Below are 23,276 nucleotides of genomic sequence, written 5' to 3' on the forward strand. Positions count from 1 at the left end.
TTGTCACAGAACAGGAAGTTTTGCAGTGTTTGACTCTGCATTTGATCACGTTATATTGTCCATACGCCAAAGTAGTCAATGAGTGTCATATACAGCTTACCAACACAAATATAGGGTGTCAGTTATTTCCATTATTAAATTCCCTGAAAGCAGTTACCACCTAGTTTTGGCAGCCTCCAGATTAACTAATTCATTGTTTTTTCTCTAAAGTAAGATTTACAAGATAACACATCCGTGTGTCTTTTTTAGAACTCTTTGCTTGCATATGTAAATTTGTGACATTTTGTTTTTGTGCCTAGATCTTCCAAAATACTTTTCTTGTTTTTTTTAATTTGAGAAAATAATTGCCGTAAGCAATTAGTTAATTTATCTGTAATTAGATTTCCAGCTTTTTGCACACATTCACACGGAGGTATCAAATTAATCGGAATAATTAATGGGTTTTGGATACTCGTGCATTGATTTTCTCTATTTATCTGAGTGCGAAGTAGGAGCAAAAGGTAAAAACAAAATGAAAAAATCACTGAATAAATAAGTAAACAGACTGATTAATTAAGCAGGATGTATGCTGCAATAACCTGAGCAGAAGTAAATTAGCCGGATACACACTGAAATGAAATTAGAAACAAAATAACATTTTAGCTTTTCTAAAAGATCTCAAATGGAACATAAATAGTAAAATGATGAACATTTTTGATTGTAAGAAGGTGCTGCAAAATGAATTTATCTTTAACAAAATAATGTGCATATTTGAATACGTAAATATATATAAACCTAAATATTCCTGTACCATTAATCAGGCAAGCCATGACCCAAATGTGAAAATTAACATGAATAACCCACCCTTCATTGCTTCTTTCTAATGTACTAAATCTAATATATTATTTCAATCTTTACTGCATTGCAGATAAATTTATTCATTATGGATGCAATTGACTTCAATGAATTCCACCATCAAATGGCACTATTTTATGTTTTGATATATTATTTTGCATGAAAACCCTGTGAATAAACAAACAAAACTTGAATTCAATTGTGTTTTTTGAAGTTGTTTTAAAGCAGATGGTGGGAGTCAGGATGACAATAAAACAAGTGTTTTTTTTAAATAAGTTAGGGAAGCTTTAAAAGGTTAGAATAAAGAAACAAAAACAAATTTGAAGTTAAGATAAAAATTTGTGACAAATATAAGGAAGGAAATAAATTAATGTTAGAAACTTAAAATCCAAAAGAGCTGTAGCGGAATTATTTCATGTTTTTATAATTAAGAATTACATTTTTTGTGCACATTTTACTTTTAGAAAGCTCATAGTTCAGCAGCAAATATATTTATGCTTTCTGAACTTCTAGCTTTTCATAGATAACATGCTTTAGCATCCCATGAGCTGAAAACTGGACAGTGGGGCTGGCATTTGCATTGATGAAAATAAATTAAAATTTAGTGTGCAAACCAGATTTACATTTTAGTACACTAACTTCCTTTATACTGTTCATTATTTATGTAAAATATATACACTCCTTCTATAATAGTCAATGAATGAATGCCACATTACAATGGCAAGAAATGCTCTCGATTGAATAAAAAAATCATGTTAAGATAACAAAATGTGGGTGGAATTTTCCCGTATTCAGTTAAAGGGTGGAATTTTCCCAGGTCCTGAACAATGTGGACAGTGGCAAGTCAATTGAGAATATATGGTGATTTTGGAAAAATAGGACTGTCAACTTCAAGAAATATAGTCTGTTTCTCCTTCTAAGGTTTGAATGGTGAGATGAGAATCTCACTAATGAGTGGTGATAAAACCATTTGCATGCATTTATATTGCTGTAGTATCTAAGGGCTTATGCCCGAAACGTCGAATCTCCTGTTCCTTGGATGCTGCCTGACCTGCTGCACTTTTCCAGCAACACATTTTCAGCTCTGATCTCCAGCATCTGCAGACCTCACTTTCTCCTCATTCATATGTAGTTTGCTATTCTCCCATGCAGCAAAGAGAAACTAGAAGGTAACAATCCCTGACATAAAAGTCAGTCTGGGTATCTGGCAACTCATTGCTTGCTCTCCTGGACCTCCACCTTGGCTAGCAGTACCCAACATCTCAAGGGAATGCTCCATTAGCAGTAACATCCTAAACATCCCCTCCAGAGAGGTTGGCATCAAACATTCACCAGTTTCACCACATCATCATGCCACATCTCTGACTCACTGACAACAGTTCCCCACTTCAATTCTGCACTTTGGAGCTTTCATTATAATACTACTTCTGGGTCACTTTATGGACAAGGAACGGTACCAGTCCCCCACTTTGGAGGACAGTGCATTTCAGGTTTCTTTGGTTGCTTTCTTAGTGCCCACTCACATTTTGACTGTTTGGTTGCTCGATGCATCTTTGTCTTGCCTTGTCTTCTTGGATTTTCAGATTCATTCAGAACTTACAGACACCTTAAACCCAGGCAGATTGTTATGATTATAAGCAGTGATCAGTCAAAGACACGGACATGTTGCTGTATTGTATTGTACTACATCAATGTCATATCTATACTATGTGACTTCAGGTTACACATTTCAACCAAACAGCACTGCCTCAAAAGCTAAGGGAGTGTTCAGTCAGGCGCACAGTGGGAGAAGAATGAAATGGTCATGCTTGCTTGAGACTGTAATCTTTAATCCTTGGACAATGACTGAGCTGCTGAAGTGCAAATTGATGGCCGGCATCACTAAATCAGTGTAGATATGATAATGACAATTGCCACTTGCAGGGTTCCAATTCCAAAAGCTTTCATCTGCCCTCCCCACATTCCACACAGTGCCAGAAGTTTGTTTAGTATTGTGCAGTTGACTTTTAGTCCAATGTGGCAAGATTCCCTTACATGTGAGTGAGCTGTTGACTCTGCCTGTGAGGCATAACTATCCCCAATCCTTCACGTTCCATTTTGCATCGATGTCCTTTCAACTTCCTCCTAATACTGTTAAGTCCCATTACAAAACTACTAATGTCCCCACTTTACCGCAGAGTCCATGACTGGAAATTCCCATGCACTTGTTGTCCTTCACCATCCTCATATAGATGCCAGAGTTATTGTGACCTGCTTGAACAAAGGCCCTGCACCCCAAATCTAGATCTCTCAATCAGGATTTTGCTATGAGATCATATCTTGCATGTCCAATTTCCCCCATCAATGTTGCCATTCTATCCTTGATCCAGAACAATGAAGCCCATTCCTTGACTTGAAATGCCCACTTTCCCAGGACTCCACAGAATGCCTCCTGATTAGCTCCTTGAGCATTGCCCCCTCCCTGGACTGATTTGGCACAGAACTCCGAGTCTCGATTCCAGCATCTGCAGTCATTGTTTTTACCTACAGAACTCCGAGTGATGATGGAACAGCAGCAACACACTGCAGCCTGACTGATGTAATTGCAACCCCCGGATTGGTTGTATTTGACCTGTAAGAATGACCATGACCCGATCCCAGACTGTAAGACTGCATTCTGAAACCCTGGATGGACAAAGTGTTTGATTGGATTTGAAACATTAACTCTGTTTTTTGCTCCACAGATGCTGTTGAACCTCTGAGTTTCTCCAGCTTTTTCTGAGCCTGTTTAAAATTTCCAGCATCCACAGCATTTTGCGTTCATTCCGCTGCTTTCTTGTGACTTTCACAGGTGGGTTTGCTTGAAGTATTGGGAAAGGAGGAAACTGTACTATTGTGGCTGGCTCCACCAGCACTGATGTGGGACTTGGGTGCAGGAGAGCTTATTAAAGTTTCCAGGAGAAGTAATAGGACAGAGCGTGTGTAAAGGGTCAAGAATCTAAATTCAGGCAAGTGGGAAGAGATGCAGTCAACCCAGAACTGAGGGCGTTGTATTTGAATATGCATAGTGTACAAAACAAGGGAACTGACCTTGTAACACAGAATGGAATTATTGGCTGCGATATTGCGAGCATCAGAGACATCAGATACATGATTGCAAGGGGATAAGGGCAGGGATGTAAAAATCCAAGAACACACACCCTATGGAAAGGACAGGCAGATAGGCAGATGGTGGGGGGGAGGGCGGGGTGGGTAAGCAATGAAATTAAATTGATATTAAGTCAAAATAGGGCTGGAAGCAGAAGAAACCTATATGGCGAAGTTGAGGAACTGCAAAAGTGAAAGTCATGCACAGGCCTCTCAGCAGTAGTCAGGATGTGAGGCAGAAAAGAGGTTGAGAGATAGAAAAGGCATCTAAGAAAGGCACTATTACAGTCATCATGGGGAGGCCTCCAGTATGCAGCTGGACTGGGAAAATCAGATTGGTAGTGAATCTCAAGAAAAGGAATTTATGGAATGTCTATGAGATTTGTTTTTTGGAGCAGCTTGTGGTAGAGCCACTAAGGAACAGGCAATTCGAGATTTGGTGACGTGTAATGAGGCAGACTTGATTAGGGAGCTTCAGATGAAGGAACCCCTAAGAAGCACAGACCATAATATGTTGGATAAAAGCAAATTACTGCGGATGCTGGAATCTGAAACCAAAAGAGAAAATGCTGGAAAATCTCAGCAGGTCTGGCAGCATCTGTAAGGAGAGAAAAGAGCTGATGTTTCGAGTCTAACTGACCCTTTGTCAAACTGCTACTCCTAAGCATTGCCAAGAATAAATACACAATTAAAGTTAAAAGTGCAAGCAGAATTTCAAAATGTATATAAAATGGATAAAACCAAACATTGAACATAGTTTGCTCTGTGAAGAAAATTCACAATACAGCATTATTGCAAAAATAATAGTGGAAATAACTTAACAAAATACTTTGAGCCAAGTAATCATATTAATTAACATATTGTGCTTGTCATTAATGTCAGCTGTCTTTTTTAAGTGAATAGGAGTTTGTCTGTTTTTTTTCAAATGCTCGATCATTTTAATACCCTTTGCCTAGATAACTTCATTTACAGAATTGATGGCTGCAGATATGTTCAAACCACAAGTAATTATCTCAATGTTATAATCTTGCTAATTTGCAAAATCCAATAATTATATCATTTTTTAAAAGAAAACACAGATTATGGAGTAAAGGTTTGAGAGTTATCACCCAGATCCAGTGTGACATTTTGTGCTTAATGAGAGTTAGCAAAATACCACATGAATCTCAATCAATGAGCTTCTTTGACAGAATATATTTACGATGTAATTCTTTTAAAATTAAATTTTCCATCAGCATCCATAATCTATGACATTTTAAAATATGAAGCTTCATTATTAAGGTAATTTAAAAAAAATGTCGCTTGCAATGTTGGAATTCTAATATAATTATAATATTTATGCTATTAAGAATTTTATGCTATGTCAGTTCTTTAACTTCAAATATCTGATCAATATTTAGGACATGCATCTAATTCCTCATTTGTAACAACTATAAAAATAATTTAGTTGTTTTTGTACATCTTTGTGGTTTATGTATTTACTATTTTTCTTCTTATTATGCCTTTGTCACATGTTGTGATGTATAACTAAGTATCTCAAGCTTCAAAATATAAAATAGTAAAGGCACAATACGTGGACTAAACTTTTGCCTGAGTGTATTCTGGTGCATGAATGTTACATATTTTTATAAGAGGAAAGCTGATGTTTTTCCACATTCCTGGCACTGCACATTTTTGTAGTGATTGTGTCACAAGTTCAGCCAAGTTGACCTCATAGAATCTGTTATTGGGACTGTTCACATGGTCCAATCAGGGAACCCTGGCTGAAAAATATAAGCAGGACTGGGGGTGGCATGATGGCTCAGTGGTTAGCACTGCTGCCTCATAGCACCAGGGTCCCATGTTCAATTCCAGCCTTGGGTGACTATCTGTGTGGCATTTGTACATTCTCCTCGTGTCTGCATGGATTTCCTCCAGGTGCTCTGGTTTCCTCCCACAGTCCAAAGGCATGCAAATCAGGTGAATTGGCCGTGCTAAATTGCTCATAGTGTTAAGTGCATTAGTCAGAGGGAAATGGGTCTGGGTGGGTTACTTTTCAGAGGGTTGGTGTGGACTTGTTGGGGATCTAATATAATCAGGATGATCTAGAGGTTTCCAAAATGAAGATGTTGGCAAGAAGTTATGTCTGGTGGCCAGGATTGGATGCAGATATAGCCACATTGATGGGGCAGTGCCCATCGTGCCAAAAAAGACAAAAAAATTACCACCAGCAGCTTCTCCCACAATTGTGGGAAAGGGTGGGCAAACCCTCGACTTAAGAAGATAAATAGGATTGCTCGAGGTTCTGTTCATTCTGAGAGCTGGCTCTGATGAAGCTGCATCAGCATCAAGGACTCTTCTTGGATGAATAAAAGGTGACTTGGTGACAGGATACTGGCCTCTGTGGAGTCATTTCAATATTTTTCTGGCCTTTGCAGTCTCGGAAGGTCTGTTGTGAAAAAGCAAACCCAACTCTGCTGACGTTGGGTCCTCTATCTAACATGGGGAATGAAAATAGGGTTTCCTCTCCTCATGCTTTTCATATGGGTCATGTGGAGACATGGAAACACTTCATAATCACACTATTTCTGAGAGTTCATGAAGAAAATGAAAAACCTGCAGAGAAGTCTGAAAGACATTCTGAAAGACAAGTGTTCAGTATTTTTGCACTTTCAAATGCCACGCTTAGGTGTTATATCAGAATGTTTTAACACAGTGATTTATCATAGTGATTTGTCCATTAAATGTAAGTTGACACTGACATTTATAAGCCTTGTAATATTTTAATACAAATTACAGTGGTCTTCTAATGCAAAAAGCATTATAATGAGGTGAAAAATATACAAAATACCCTGTCAGCCTGTTCTGTCACATTTTTCTTTGCTGTGATTTAAATAGCTCCAGCTGATAAAGATAAAACCCACCTGATCCCAAACATTGATTGGCAGGCATGCTGAAATGAAATTTATATGCGAACTGGGAATTCTTTTCTTTCCATATAATAAATTGTCATTTGGACAGCCGTAACCATGAAGTGGCATTAACAGTCTGAGAGGTAGGCATATTCTGGCAGGCAGTGATGGGTGCAGGGTTGAGGGTGGTGATGGATAACATTTTGGGGTCTTTAGACACCGTGTGATCTGGGAGATTGTGTGGGAAAGTAAACATTGGGCTTTCCCCCACACTGATTCATCATAGTCTGAACCTGTACAGTGAACTTCCTGGTGTGAAAAAGGTGTGTGAAGGCACAAAAGAGGCAGCTATGCACTTTGTGTGCTACAAAGATTGATGAAACAAGTTTTTCCAAGCCCAGAGGATGTTTTGACCCATTTGACAAATGTATGAGAAGGATGATTAGTTGTTGAAGCACAAGTCACTCACTTATGGAGTGCATCATGAATGGAACAGGACATTAATAATTTGGCAAAAATAGAATCCTCTGCTACATAATCAATGTAAAGACCTCAAACTGAAATTTAGTTAAAGTTACAGAGAAAATGTAAGATGTAAAATGGTTAAACTAGATAAAACTGCAGGCCAGGATCCAGCAATTACTAATTTGTGCAATTTTAATTTTTATGTCTTATTCCCACTTTCCTTTTGAGTTTTAAGTGAACTGTAGACATTTTCTAATCAACTTATTCAGAGATGTTGTTACACACTCCTAAAGCAGGTAAGACTTGAACCCAGGCCGAGATTCTTAATTTGTAAACACTAACTTAAACTCAAGTGGTTATGTTTTGATAACCTGAAAATGAATCAATTATGTTATCAATAGTGATATTGTTCAAACACATGATTGCTGCTGTGATTGGATTATTGTTTTCCCTAACACAGTAAATCATCGAAAAATAGAAGTATACTTTGTTATTTAAAAATAGGAACTGTTCTTTACTGTATTGACCCTAAGGAACCCTGTACCACAATCCAGGAAAATGAATAGTTTTATACAGAGAGTGACCATTTGAAGATCAGGTTTATGGATAAACAATAATGTAATCAGCTGATCATATAAAAAGCAGCAACAATATTCGAGAAGTCTCTGGTGGAAGTGCTGGCATTGGTTTCAACAGTTAACAGAAACTAGAGTCTAATCCTAGCATGGCAATGAGATGGGGGAGACTTCCATTTCTCTCAGAACAGAAAATGGAAATGGCAAGAAAGGAAGTCACCAAAGAAGGTGATGGTCAACCTGTAGAGGCTTTTCCAGAGGACTGTGGGTTGCTGTCGCAAGATAAAGCTATAGAGAATGAAGTCAGTGCTCAAGTAATCAATTCACTGAAATCTGAAACTTCGGACCTTCCCTTATTTTTTGAATTCAGCAGACACTGTTCCTGGAAAGCCACCTGTCTCTGTTGGGGATAATCTGTCCTTACATGAAAAAGATATGAGAAAATAAACCTGTCTACTGACTGCACAGAATTCTCCACGGAAATGTAGCAGCAGAAAGCTCAGTCACAGTTAGTTGAATAAATTCCTCTCATTGTAAACTATCAGACCACTGCTGGGAAGCAAGACAGTAACTTTGTATGTGTTCAATCAACAATAAAAGCAAGTGAAGTTTCAAAATTTCTACAATCAGTGAAGTGGCTGCAGAACCTGAGGCATCAAGAATGATGGAGTTAGGAAGCGGGAAGATGACTGATAGTTTCCAAATTAATTCAAGATCACTGAAGCTTCAATCAAGGTGAATGGTGCCACATCTACACAGGCAGAAGTCACTGTATGAAACTAATTTTTACAATCTTGCACAAAGAGCATACACGTGTGCTTGACATGCTTAGAGAAAAATCAACTTGAATCCTCAGCAAAAGATAACCAAGAAGAGGTGAAATTTAGTGTAGACAAGAAGCTTAAAGTCTGGTTGAAGATTTGTAGCTCGGGTGTCCGTTGTTGTGGTTCTGTTCGCCGAGCTGGAAGTTTTTGCTGCAAACGTTTCGTTCCCTGGCTAGGGAACATCATCAGTGCTATTGGAGCCTCCTGTGAAGCGCTGCTTTGATGTTTCTTCCGGTATTTATAGTGGTTTGTTCTTGCCGCTTCCGGGTGTCAGTTTCAGCTGTAGTAGTTTGTATGTGGGGTCCAGGTCGATGTGTCTGTTGATGGATGTTCTTGCCGCTTCCGGGTGTCAGTTTTAGCTGTAGTGGTTTGTATATGGGGTCCAGGTCCATGTGTCTGTTAATGGAGTTTGTGGATGAATGCCATGCCTCTAGGAATTCCCTGGCTGTTCTCTGTCTGGCTTGTCCTATGATGGTAGTGTTTTCCCAGTCAAATTCATGTTCCTGGTTGTCTGAGTGTATGGCTACTAGGGATAGCTGGTCGTGTTGTTTTGTGGCTAGCTGATGTTCATGGATGCGGATTGTTAGCTGTCTTCCTGTTTGTCCTATATAGTGTTTTGTGCAGTCCTTGCATGGTATTTTGTAAACTACGTTAGTTTGGCTTGGGTCCTTTGTTCTAGTGAGTTGTTGTCTGAGTGTGGAAGTTGGCTTGTGTGCTGTTATGAGTCCTAAGGGTCGCAGTAGTCTGGCTGTCAGTTCTGAGACGCTCCTGACGTATAGTAGTGTGGCTAGTCCTTTTGGTTGTGGCATGTCCTCGTTCCGTGGTCTATCTCTTAGGCATCTGGTGATAAAGTTGCGTGGGTATCCGTTTTTGGCGAATACCTTGTATAGGTGTTCCTCTTCCTCTTTTCGCAGTTCTGGTGTACTGCAGTGTGTTGTGGCTCTTTTGAATAGTGTCCTGATGCAGCTTCGTTTGTGTGTGTTGGGGTGGTTACTTTCATAGTTTAGGACTTGGTCTGTGTGTGTTGGTTTCCTGTGTACCCTTGTGGTGAATTCTCAGTTGGGTGTTCTCTCTACTAACACGTCTAGGAATAGGAGTTGGCTATCCTTTTCCTCTTCTCTCGTGAATCGTATTCCTGTGAGTGTGGCGTTGATGATTCGGTGGGTTTTTTCTATTTCTGTGTTTTTGATGATTACAAAGGTGTCATCGACGTATCTGATCCAGAGTTTGGGTTGGATTTGTGGTAGGGCTGTATGTTCTAACCTTTGCATAACTGCCTCTGCTATGAGTCCTGAGATTGGTGATCCCATGGGTGTTCCGTTGATTTGTTCGTATATCTGATTGTTGAATGTAAAGTGTGTGGTGAGGCACAGGTCTAGTAGTTTAAGTATGCCGTCCTTGTTGATAGGTTCGGCCTCCTGTGTTCTGTTATGTACGTCCAGTAGGTTGGCTATTGTTTCTCTGGCTAGGGTTTTGTTAATTGATGTGAACAGTGCCGTCACGTCGAATGATACCATGGTTTCTTCTTTGTCTATGTGTGTATTCCTGATGATGTCCAAGAATTCCTGTGTTGATTGTATGGAGTGTTTGGATCCGCTGACGAGGTGTTTCAGTTTTTGTTGTAGTTCTTTGGCCAGTTTGTATGCTGGTGTCCCTGGTAGTGATACTATGGGTCTGAGTGGGATGTCTGGTTTGTGTACTTTGGGTAGTCCGTAGAATCTGGGGGTGTTGTTGCTTTCAGGTTTCATTCTTTGCTGGTCCGCTTTGGTTATCTGTCCGTTTTTTTGTAGATTCCTTAGTGTGTTGATTATTCTATTGGTGAGTTGTGGTGTGGGGTCGGAATCCTTCATTTGGTAGGTGTTGGTGTCTGCGAGTAGTTGTTGTGCTTTATTGATGTAGTCTGATTTATCTAAGATGACCGTCATTCTGCCTTTATCTGCCGGTAGTATGATTATGTTCTTGTCATTTTTCAGTGCTTTCAGTGCTTCCCTCTCCTTGGTGTTGAGGTTATGTGTATGTACGTCAGCGGATCCAAACACTCCATACAATCAACACAGGAATTCTTGGACATCATCAGGAATACACACATAGACAAAGAAGAAACCATGGTATCATTCGACGTGACGGCACTGTTCACATCAATTAACAAAACCCTAGCCAGAGAAACAATAGCCAACCTACTGGACATACATAACAGAACACAGGAGGCCGAACCTATCAACAAGGACGGCATACTTAAACTACTAGACCTGTGCCTCACCACACACTTTACATTCAACAATCAGATATACGAACAAATCAACGGAACACCCATGGGATCATCAATCTCGGGACTCATAGCAGAGGCAGTTATGCAAAGGTTAGAACATACAGCCCTACCACAAATCCAACCCAAACTCTGGATCAGATACGTCGATGACACCTTTGTAATCATCAAAAACACAGAAATAGAAAAAACCCACCGAATCATCAACGCCACACTCACAGGAATACGATTCACGAGAGAAGAGGAAAAGGATAGCCAACTCCCATTCCTAGATGTGTTAGTAGAGAGAACACCCAACGGAGAATTCACCACAAGGGTACACAGGAAACCAACACACACAGACCAAGTCCTAAACTATGAAAGTAACCACCCCAACACACACAAACGAAGCTGCATCAGGACACTATTCAAAAGAGCCACAACACACTGCAGTACACCAGAACTGCGAAAAGAGGAAGAGGAACACCTATACAAGGTATTCGCCAAAAACGGATACCCACGCAACTTTATCACCAGATGCCTGAGAGATAGACCACGGAACGAGGACATGCCACAACCAAAAGGACTAGCCACACTACCATAACGTCAGGAGCGTCTCAGAACTGACAGCCAGACTACTGCGACCCTTAGGACTCATAACAGCACACAAGCCAACTTCCACACTCAGACAACTCACTAGAACAAAGGACCCAATAGCCAGCACGAGCCAAACTAACGTAGTTTACAAAATACCATGCAAGGACTGCACAAAACACTATATAGGACAAACAGGAAGACAGCTAACAATCCGCATCCATGAACATCAGCTAGCCACAAAACAACACGACCAGCTATCCCTAGTAGCCATACACTCAGACAACCAGGAACATGAATTTGACTGGGAAAACACTACCATCATAGGACAAGCCAGACAGAGAACAGCCAGGGAATTCCTAGAGGCATGGCATTCATCCACAAACTCCATTAACAGACACATGGACCTGGACCCCATATACAAACCACTACAGCTGAAACTAACACCCGGAAGCGGCAAGAACATCCATCAACAGACACATTGACCTGGACCCCACATACAAACTACTACAGCTGAAACTGACACCCGGAAGCGGCAAGAACAAACCACTATAAATACCGGAAGAAACATCAAAGCAGCGCTTCACAGGAGGCTCCAATAGCACTGATGATGTTCCCTAGCCAGGGAACGAAACGTTTGCAGCAAAAACTTCCAGCTCGGCAAACAGAACCACAACAGACAAGAAGCTATTTAGAGGAAAAGAGTTCCTTAAGTTCAAAGTTATGTAGTTGACGGTAGGCTGCTTCAAGAGAAACTGAGTAAGCCGTGGAAGCACTAGAGATGTTTCTTCAGCAAAGCCTCCAATATCAGATAATTGAGGTTCATGATGACACAGATTATCTTCAGCAAGTTTGAAAATGAGTTCAGGAATGATCTTGAATGGCTCAGAACTGAACAGAATTTGACCAGACTAACTATCTCAGTGATTAGATTAGATTTCCTACAGTGTGGAAACAGGCCATTTGGCCCAACAAGTCCACACCAACCCTCTGGACAGTAATCCACCCAGACCCTTTTCCCAACATTTACCCCTGACTTATGCACCCAGCACTATGGGCAATTTAGCATGGTCAATTCACCTAACCTGCACATCTTTGGACTGTGGGAAGAAACCAGAGCATCTGGAGGAAACCCACACAGACATGAGGAAAATGTGCAAACTCCACAAAGACAGTCACCTGAGGTGGGAATTAAACCTGGGTTCTTGGCGCATGAGGCAGCAGTGCTCACCACTGAGCCACCGTGCCACCTAGTAAGACAACTGAACTAAAAATCTAATTGTTAGTAAAGAGAGCAAGTAAGCCTTATGATACAAAATGAGATACTTGAAGAACATTTACAAAAGTCTTATAGTTAAGCAACTAGTTTTCTCAACCAGAGATGTATTCATGGAGAAAAAAAAGTTGTATTGTTTTAGAATTGTCTAAGGTCCTTGGCAAATAGTGAACGAAGAAAACTCTGCTCAGTTAATGAATGATGATCTAGTCTTAAAAATGAAAAACTGAACGAGAATCTTGATTGCCTTAATTGCAGAGGTCAGTTGCAGCATGAGGTAAACCTTTCATGTAGTCACATAGATTAGATACCACACTGGAATCTTCTATTGATTCTGCTCTAGGAGTTTATTCTGTTGTCCAAGTTGTCCTATTTTCTCATGAAGTTATTGAAGTGTCAATGCCTCAGCAACTTTACACCATAGCCTGCATTCAACATAGGAAGAAAGGAACAGGACTATTCCATTCAGCTCATTGAGCTTGCTCTGCCAAATAACATGATCGTCATTGATCATCTTTTCCCCACATCATCCCCATGTCCATTTACATTGATATTTACAAATCTGTCAATCTCCACATTAAATGTACTCATTGATTGTGCTTCCTATACCCCAGGGATAGAGAATTTCGAATATTCATTACTTTATGTGTATAAAACAATTTTTCATCTCAGTTCACATTATTTTGAAAACGTGTCCCCTGGTTCTGGATTCTACAACCTGAGGGAACATCTAACCTGGATTTCCCTTATGTATCTCTTTAAATATTCTGTAGGTTTCAATTAGATCACTTCTCATACTTTGAAACTCCAGAGAATACAAGCCCAGTTTCCTAATCTCTTATCACAGATTAGTTCCACCTCCAGTCTGTGAACCTTCAGCATCCTTCCCCTAAAACAGTAATATCTTTCCTAAAGTAAGGGGATCAAAATTGCATATAGTACTCAGGTGCAGTTTATCCAAGTTCCTATACAATTGAAGCAAGGGTTTACCACTGTTGCAATGTATTATTAGCATGTCTACTTGTTTGCTTCAGTTACATATTAGCCTTCAGTGACTTATTGATGAGAACATCCAGGTCCCTTTTTAGAAATTCACTTCTAACCTTATACTAATAATGAATATTTTGTATATCTGCTTCCCTTACCAAAGTAGAGAGTCTTAGTTTTTTTCCAACAATATATTTCAGCTGCCATGTTCTTGCTCACTCTCAAGGTCCAACTTTTCTTGCAATCACTTTGCATTTTCTTCACAGCACACATTCCAACAAACTACGTTTTTCCTTAAACTTGGACAGATTATATTTTGTCCCAATATCCAAATCATTGATATATATTGTGAACAGGTTGGGCCCAAATACTGCTCGTATTGGCACTAAATAAGTCAGAGTCTGCCAACACAAACGTGTTTTGCCTAATCCTGTTCTCAGCTTAATGTCCTGTTAGCCAATCCTTAATTCATGGCACCTACATGCTATCTCCTATCTCACATGCTTTAGTTTTATTAGTCAACCTCCTATAGGAGTTGTTATCAAACTGAACTGAAAATCCATATAAACTATGGTCATGCCTTTAAAAATACTGTTTGTAACCCGTTCAAAAAACACACATAGGTTCACCAGACATAATTTCTATTCAGGAATCCATGCTAATAACAATGTCTAATTAGTTTATTATTGTTGAAATATTAATTTATTACATCCTTAATAATAAAGATGAACATTTTCCTGACAATTGATGTAAGACCAATCGGTCTCTGTCCCTCCCTTTGAAATAGTGAGGTGACACTTGTTACTTTCAATCTGAGGGAACTGATTCCATTCATAGAACCATAGAATCCCTGTAGTGTGGAATCAGGCCATTTGGTCCATCAAGTCCAAACTAGCTCTCCAAAGAGCAATCCACTCAGATCCAATTCTTACCCTATACTTATAACCCTGCATTTCCCATGGCTAATCTACCTCACCTGCACATCCCTGGACACTATTGGCAATTTAGCATGGCAATCCACCTCGCCTGGACATCTCTGGACACTGTAGGTAATTTAGTATTGCTAATCCACCTGATCTGCACATCTTTGGACTGTGGGAGGGATCCAGAGCAGCCGGAGGAAACCCACATAGACATGCGGCAGATGACCAAACTCCACACCCAAGGGTAGTCACCCAAGGGTGGAATCAAGCCCAGGTTCCTGGTGCTGTGAGGCAGCAGTGCCGACCACTGAGCTACCGTGCTGCCCATGATGATAGAAGCTTGGGAGACAATCACCAATGCATTCATACCTTCCATTGTTGCCTCTTTCAAATGAATGGGATGTCAAATATCAATTCTTGGGGAATTATCAACACTCAATCCCATTAATTTCTGTAATACAACCTTCTTACTAAAAACAATTTCCTTCAATTCATCCTTTTCCCTCAACACTTGAATCTCTAATTCTGGGAAATTTCTTGTAATCAGTGAAGATAAACCACTGAGTCAATGCCAGTATTGTAACTGTACTGGAACAGCAAATTGATTAGATTAGATTCCCTGCAGTGTGTAAACAGGACCCTAGGCCCAACAAGTCCACAATGACCCTCTGCAGAGTAGCCCACCCAGTCCCATTCCCCTCTGACTAATGCATTTAACACTATGGGCAATTTAGCATGGCCAATACACCTGACCTGCAATTCTTTGGACTGTGGGAGGAAACCAGAGCACCTGGAGGAAACCCACGCAGACATGGGGAGAATGTGCAAACTCCATACAGGCAGTTACCCAAGGCTGGAATCGAACCTGGGACGCTGGTGCTGTGAGGCAGCAGTGCTAACCACTGAGCCACCATTCTGGAGTACAAATCTTCAGTAATATTGCTGGAATGTTGTCAGGGCCCATAGCCTTTGCAATACCCAGTGCCTACAACCATGTCTTGATTTCATGTAGAGTGAATCAAATTGATTGAAGACTGGTGTCTGTGATCCTGGGGACTATTGCAGGAGGCTGAGAGGGATCATCCACTTGGTTGAAGATTGCTGCAAATGTTTCAGCATTATCTTTTGCATTGATGTATTAGTCTCTTCCATCATTGAGTATGGGATATTTGTGGAGCGTTATCCTCTACGGAGTTGTATAACAGTCCACCACCATTCATGACTGAGGATTAATAGGAACACGCAGGAATGTAGAGTTGAGGTTAAAATGAGATCAGTCATGATCTTATTGAAGGTGATGCAGGCTCAAAGGGTCAAGTGGCCTACTTTTCGTCCTTGTTTGTATGTTCATATGCATATGATTCTACCATAAATGACAGGATGAAAGTGGATTTCTTGACTGCGTTCAAAGTAGTTTTCTGCAAAAAAAAATCTTTGAGCCAACAATCTTTTTTGGGGTTTGGGGGCGAGAGCTGTGCTGGATTAAGTTACTGGCCTAATGGTGCATGTACATTTATCTATAGCAATCATATTGTGAAGGGAGAAAAGCAAAACATCATCCAAGATTCTTGATTCTAGAAAGGCTGCCTTTAATATGATGACATAGAAAACATCTACAGTAAACTGGATAAATTCACTAATGGATAAATCATCTGAAGATTAGTAGAAGATGTTCAAAATAGGTGAAAGCGTTACAGAACAATTTTATATCCATAAGAGGCAAAAGCTCTGCCTGCTGAAGAGATAGGTTAAATAAAACGTAAAAATAAAAGAGAAAGTATGCAAAAATGTAGGGCAGCACAGTTGTTCAGTGGTTAGCACTGCAGCCTCACACCACAAGGGACCTGGGTTCAATTCCACCCTCATGCGACTAACACTGTGGAGTTTGCATATTCTCACCGTGTCTGCGTGGGTTTCTGCTGGGTGCTCTGGGTTCCCTGCATGTGCAGGTTAGGTAGATTGGCCATGCTAAATTTTCTGTACTGTCCAGAAATGTGCTAGATAGGTTAGCTACGGGAAGTGCAGGCTTAGGAGAGGGTAGGGGCTAGGTCTGTTTGGAATGATCTTTGGAGGGTCGATGTGGACTCGATGGGCCAAATTGCTTGCTTCCACACTGTAGGCATTCTATTCTATGAAATGAATTAAAAAAACATGTGTTTGGATAACTAGATGAGAAACAAAGAACAATGAAGTGAAAAAAAGTAAGGGTTTCAAAAAAATGCATGAAAATACATTTGTCAGGAATAACAATCAACATTAATAAACATAAAGTGACAGGACATCTTATTAAAAATGAATTAATTTTGCCTAGCAACATGCCCACAATGAATATAATAAAATAAAGGAGCTGGATTCAATCCTGCATTACGGAGCACTAGATAGATTAGAAAATGACTGAAGCATGACCAGAGAAAAGTCAAACTGGGGACAAATAATTCAAAGAATCATGATTTACACTGATGAGACTGTGCCTAAGAAAAAGAAATGCTATTAAAGCTTCTCACCTTTCATTCATCAGGACAGACTCAAGCATGACAAATTTTAAAGAGTTTGGTTGATTACAATAATATCATAAATGAAAATAAAGAAATTGCAGAATGATGAACAATTCCTTTGTGTCAATAGTTACAGAATAGGAAGAGGGCAGCATGCTGGATATCCCAAAGATATTAACAATGAATCAAGATATGGACCTTCTATAATTAACATAAGTTGTTGACTTAAGGAAAGGCAACTTCACAACTTTAGTGATACTAAAGAATAATAAAATTCACGAGGACCAGATAGTTTTAATCCAGGAACTAAATGGACTGGTTGAGAACACTTCAGAGATCCTAACTCCAAATTTCAATGTTCATGTGATTCAGTAACATTTTGTATTGGAAATTTGTGCACATCATTCCAGCGTTTAAGAAATGTATGGAGAAACCAGTTAGTCTAACATCTGGTGTCCAGAATATATTCGTCTCTAATTCAGGATAGACTGACTGAACGTCTTCAATTTTTAAATAATCAGGGAGAGCCAACTTGAATTTGAGAAAGGATTTGTCATGGAGAACCTGATTGAACTGTTTGAGGAGGTAATAAGAGTAGTTGACAAGGAGATGTAAATGGATTGTATTTGTTTGCATTTTCAGAAGGCATTTGATAAAGACCCTCCCATGAATACGGGCGGTACAGTGGCTCAGTGGTTAGCACTGCTGTTTCACAGTGCCAGGGACCCAGGTTTGATTCCAGTCTCAGGTGACTGTCTGTGTGGAGTTTGCACAATCTTTCCATGTCCGCGTGGGTTTCCTCTGGGTGTTTTGGTTTCCTCCCACAATCCAAAGATGTGTAGGTTACCTGACTTGGCTATGCTAAATTGTCCATACTGTTAGGCGCATTTGTCAGAGGGGAATGGGTCTAGATGGGTCACCCTTCAGTGGGTCAGTATGGACTTGTTGCGCCAAAGGGCCTGTTTCCACACTGTAGGGAATCTAATCTGTCAACTACAGTTAAAGATCATGGAATTAAAAGTAAACTATTAAACCAGTTAGAAAATTAATTGATTGGCAGGAGGCAGAGAATCTAAATAATCTAGTGGAAGGATTTGACAGTCTCTCAGAATAATGAAGAGGAAGTGGTAAGGTGAATAGAGGGTAACTGTTCAGCTCACCAGAGACATGATGTGACTTTACAAATAGGATCCACCCCTTCAAAAGTGATTTTTGGACACATTCTACATGCCTCCTCTTAAATTTATCTGTACTAATCGCTTCAAACATTCCCTGTGTGGTAAATTACATATTTTCACCATTCTTTACATAAAGAAACGACAAATGTTTAGAATGCACTTCTACAAAGTTACATTAATGTCAGGCTATTTGTTGAATTTCAATCTAAGAACGACAGAATTTTGTTAACTGAAGATAATAAGAGAAATGGGACAAAGGAGGGGATACAGAATTATAACTTAGCTATGATCTAATTGAACGGCAGAACAGGCTTGAGGAGTTAAAAGGTCAATGTTTTGTCTTATATCCCATTGCAAATGAATAGTTTACACAATTACTGTGCAAGTGGGTAGTTGCAGAAGATAAGTCTCAATGGTTTCTCTCAGCTCAGCCAAAAGTTTATTTTTCTTTCACAAGTGATTTTTCCTGATGTATAAGTTGATTTTAAACCCATAAAGTTTGATTTTGAAAAATTATATTACATCTGCATCTTGGAACCCCTGAAAATGTTATGGCTGCGAAAGAAAGATTTATTTCCTGCATATGCTGGCTATAGCCAAGTTGAAGAAATAGCATTTACCTTTCACAATATGTGAAAAAAAAAACTGATCAACCCAATTTATTTGATTGTATGGTTACCATAAATTTCAATGACATAATGTTATTTCCTATACACTAAAAATAGCGAGATTCCTCATTGCAATAGTAAAGCTTTTCTCAGTGTGGCAATGATTTTATTTTGGTTAACTGTGTGCAAAAGACAGGGTCTAATACTGAATGATGATCGTGTACTGAAGTCTTATTAAACATCAGGTGCTGAGTTTTAAGATACTATTTTGTTCCAGTCTCATAAATATCAGAAAACTGCACTGATATAACATTTGGTGCTTAAATTCAGCAACAATGGGCTAGACATTCCCACTCTGAGGCTGTTTCTTTTGGAGTTGGGGGAGGGGGTTGGTTTTATGAATCGTTTCATGTTATGGCTTTCAGTCACTTTTCTCATGCAATCTCCACTGCTTACCTCATTAGGTAGATATCTAGGTCCAACGTTCATCTTGTGCAATCGTGCAGCTACAGGGGTGGAATTGCATGCTGCAGCAATGCATCACTTCAAAAGCTGCAAGCCAGAAATGGATCTTCATACTCTGCTGCTCTAATATTTTTTTGGAAAGGGCATGCGCCAGAAATGGAAAATGGCACCCCATTTCAATCAAAAGGACCTGGAGGTGCAAGTGGGTGTTGCAATGGTGTGGACAAGCAAAGATATTAATCCAGCCAGCCTGGTCACAGATGGAGGCCTACATCAGTGCTTTTCACACAACAGCAGAAATATCCAGCAGTTTCAGAGGAAGGTTAATAATCTTTTGTTTTCTGCAAAGGTAAGTGCCACCATATTCTCTGCCACTGCACAGGAACAATGCCAAGGGTAATAGCCCACAATCCTCATGATTCCATACAGCGTTTCCACTCAAAGCCTCTCACCCAAAGTGGGGACTGCAGATGCTGAAGATCAGAATCAAAACATGTGGTGCCGGAAAAGCACAGCACATCAGACAGCATCTGAGGAGCAAGAGAGTCGACGTTTCAGGGATAAGCCCTTCATCAGGAATGTTGGGTGGGGGGGACGGCACATATGAATACATCTTTTTGCCTCACCACCTCTGATGCTCCTGCACCATCACTCATGGTTCTCCCAACCATTTTCATCTCACTCAATGCCTTCTTTCAGACGCATGCAGGATGAAATGTCTGATAATTGGGCAGAGACATCAAAGATTGGCGATCATGTGGTTGATATTTGGCCAAATGAGCAAAAGATCCTCAATGTGGGTTGGGGAGCACCAGATCACTCAAGGAGGGCATCAACACCTTTGTTTTAAGACAAGCAAATATACCTCATTGTGTTGTGCTGAACAGCTCTCCCATTACCATCTCTGTTAACTTATTCTTAAGATACTCATGCTTCTCCTGCTATTGCACAACTAATGGCCACTTTTCTTTTAGGTAGGCACAGCAGCACCCATGAAGCAATTATCTGGAAGAATTCAGTTTTTCAGGGCATCGGCTACGTCTTTACTTTTAAGAAAGAAGCATGACAAGGCTTCTTCCTGCATGTTCCACTAGCTCAGAGATTTCACTTTGATGGGGTTGTTTATTTAAATCAGTTTCAGGAGCACAATCTGGACAGCACACTACTGGCACCCCCACAGTTGACTAAAGAAAAAATGCCCCAAAAATGCATCCAGATGATTGCCAAAGATCACCTACCTGATCAAGCGCGTGCAAAAGATAACCCCATTGTGTCTGCCATTAATGAATAAATTACAATTCACCGACAAACACAGGAATAGCAGGAAGGTTTACTAAAGACACTCAGTAAACTCTACTGAAGATTGGTGGAGTTCACCAACATTATCAGTACTGTGCTGACTTCAAGATTCATGTCTCTGACTGCCTCAACGGGCAGGTCGGTGGCTGCAATGGAAAGCCAGCTCCAGCAGAGTGCACAGTGGCTGCCAGACACACATGCATCCATTGATGGTCAGCATCATTGACAAGGCAAGAGGGTAGAAGAGGGATTTCAATTTCACTCCAGCTGCCTCTTCCTCTCAAGGAGACACACTGGCATTAGCAGTCACCCAGATTTAATAGGAACCACACATAACACCTCAAAGAAGTTTCCTCCCAACACTCCAGAGATGCTTCGTCCCTCAACCTCCACACTATCTATGATCCCTGACCGTACAGAAATTGCAGCCGAGGAAGATGAACCTGCAGGAGACTCTCAGAAAGTCTCGGACCTCTCGCTATAAATTTCACCTGGATCTCACCCTAAAGTTCCCAGGCAAACAGGGTTCACAGCAGAACTGGACCCCTCCACCCAGCTGCAGATCCACAGAACTTAACGTAGACAGGGAGGGAGTACTAGGGTGAAATAAAATGAACTGAGGGCACATTGACAGCACAGGTAACACAACATTGTAAACATACTTTAATCTCTGTAAGTATATATGCATTTTCAATCATTGCATGACTGATCAATTCATTTTAGCTGGAGGACCTGGTTAAGTGTCAATCATGTCAGAGTTAAGCAGCCTCTTCCTCCATCCCAGGGAGAACCAAAAGGTAAGTTTGTGAGGCATTGCTCATCTCTGAGAAGCATCTGGATATCAGCAGATCCTTGATAATTAAATAGATAAATACAAAATTGTATAATATTGAATCAGCATGTCAGAGCTAGAGAAATCTCAGCAGTCGTTAATAAATGAGTATATTTTAGTTATATCTCATTTAACAAGATGTACATTTTCCAAAAGCTTTTCTTATGATGAGTCTAAGATTGTCATTGGTACAAAGACTTCAAATTGTATGTAATTGGTGGTGTCTTCAATATTGTATTTTACACAGGGCATAGAATAATTGACAGAAACTTTAATATAACTGCTCTCTAACAAACTCCATAAGTTGCTGTCAGTTTCTGAGAAGTAATGAAGGTGCATTTGACAGTTTCACCACATTAGTACTGCAGCATTCAGACCATTAATAATCTTCAGCAATGAACTACTTACCTTGTTAATAAGTTCTCCTATCATTCCATTCCATTTTCCGTTATTTTGTAATCTACCATGTTGATTATCAGGAACTTGGTAAATTTGATACTTGAAGCCAAGGTGTTCTGACAAAGCATTCAGAACATCTATGGAAAATCCACAGAACTCTTTAGGTTGGCCAAATATGTTCTCTGACATCATAACAAATGGAGGAACCTGGAAAGATTCAGAGAAAACATTAAAACATAGCTGAACCTCTGAAGACATAGCCCAATTTTCTGGAGAAAGGTTAATTACTAGCTTTCTAGTGAAATCTATCACAAAATTATAGAATTATAAAATTATCAGGAATGTTTTAGGCATAAGATTTTGCTTTTCTAATGTACATATATAAAATAATCCTAACCCGATTGTAGAAAATATACATTATAAGATTTCATAGTTTTATTCGAGAAGACATTTCTTAAAAATCCAAGATTAAATCATATTACATTTGAACACTGAATTAGTACATTTAATTCATTCAATGTTTATCTTGTTTGGTCTAATGGCCAGATTGCAGATCTGCAAAAGAGTAATGATATATTTTCGAATTCATTTCAATTATAGATTTAAAATATATATATATAAATTCCTTTTGCATTATGGTAATTCTTTCATTTTTTAAACAATTTGCAAAAAGACAAAAAAGTTAACATCTCTACATTGAGTAATGAAGAAAATTTAAAAGTTGACTCTCAATACTATACATAGCATAATTTGCACACTTTAACAGTGGTGGCTTGTCAAGTTTTTTAAATGTTTTGCTGAACCTGCATATGAGTTGATCAAATCTAATTTGTACTATGTGAGCTGATCTAAAGGGTGTTGCACTTACTGACCTGGAACTCAGAAGAACAAAAAAAACAGTAAAACGTTTTGCTCTTGCTAGTTTCCCTTGGAAGAACATATATGAGTCAGTGAGAACCGGGTAGTGTTTTACTGTGATGCCTCATTGGGTAAATAGGGTTCTAACATTACCATAGTTCACAAATAATCTATGTCTACTTGAGCAACATACTGGAGGGCAACTATGGATCTTTGGAACTGCACCCCAATAGGAAGTCTATATGCTTTAGGAGAGGAAACAATAGTTAATTAATAAAAAAGAAAATACATTTTTAAAAAAAACTTCTCATCATTGGACTGGTCAAATAGTGATGATTGTGTATGTCCTTGATGTGAGTTTAAGTAGATGTTGCAACTATAATCAAAGTTTTCTATTTATCT

General features: G+C 39.6%; 1 protein-coding gene across 1 annotated transcript in view; it reads right to left on the reverse strand.

Moving 5' to 3' along the window:
• LOC132823558 (glutamate receptor ionotropic, delta-2-like) overlaps positions 1-23,276 on the reverse strand; it is a 536,033-nt gene that overhangs the window by 130,618 nt on the left and 382,139 nt on the right. Inside the window, exon 10 of the mRNA XM_060837503.1 lies at positions 22,026-22,223. Coding sequence (XP_060693486.1) covers positions 22,026-22,223 — 198 coding nt within the window. The remainder of the gene's footprint in view (positions 1-22,025; positions 22,224-23,276) is intronic.

This window comes from Hemiscyllium ocellatum, chromosome 16 (genome assembly GCF_020745735.1).
Source record: "Hemiscyllium ocellatum isolate sHemOce1 chromosome 16, sHemOce1.pat.X.cur, whole genome shotgun sequence".
Classification (NCBI taxonomy): Eukaryota; Metazoa; Chordata; class Chondrichthyes; order Orectolobiformes; family Hemiscylliidae; genus Hemiscyllium; species Hemiscyllium ocellatum.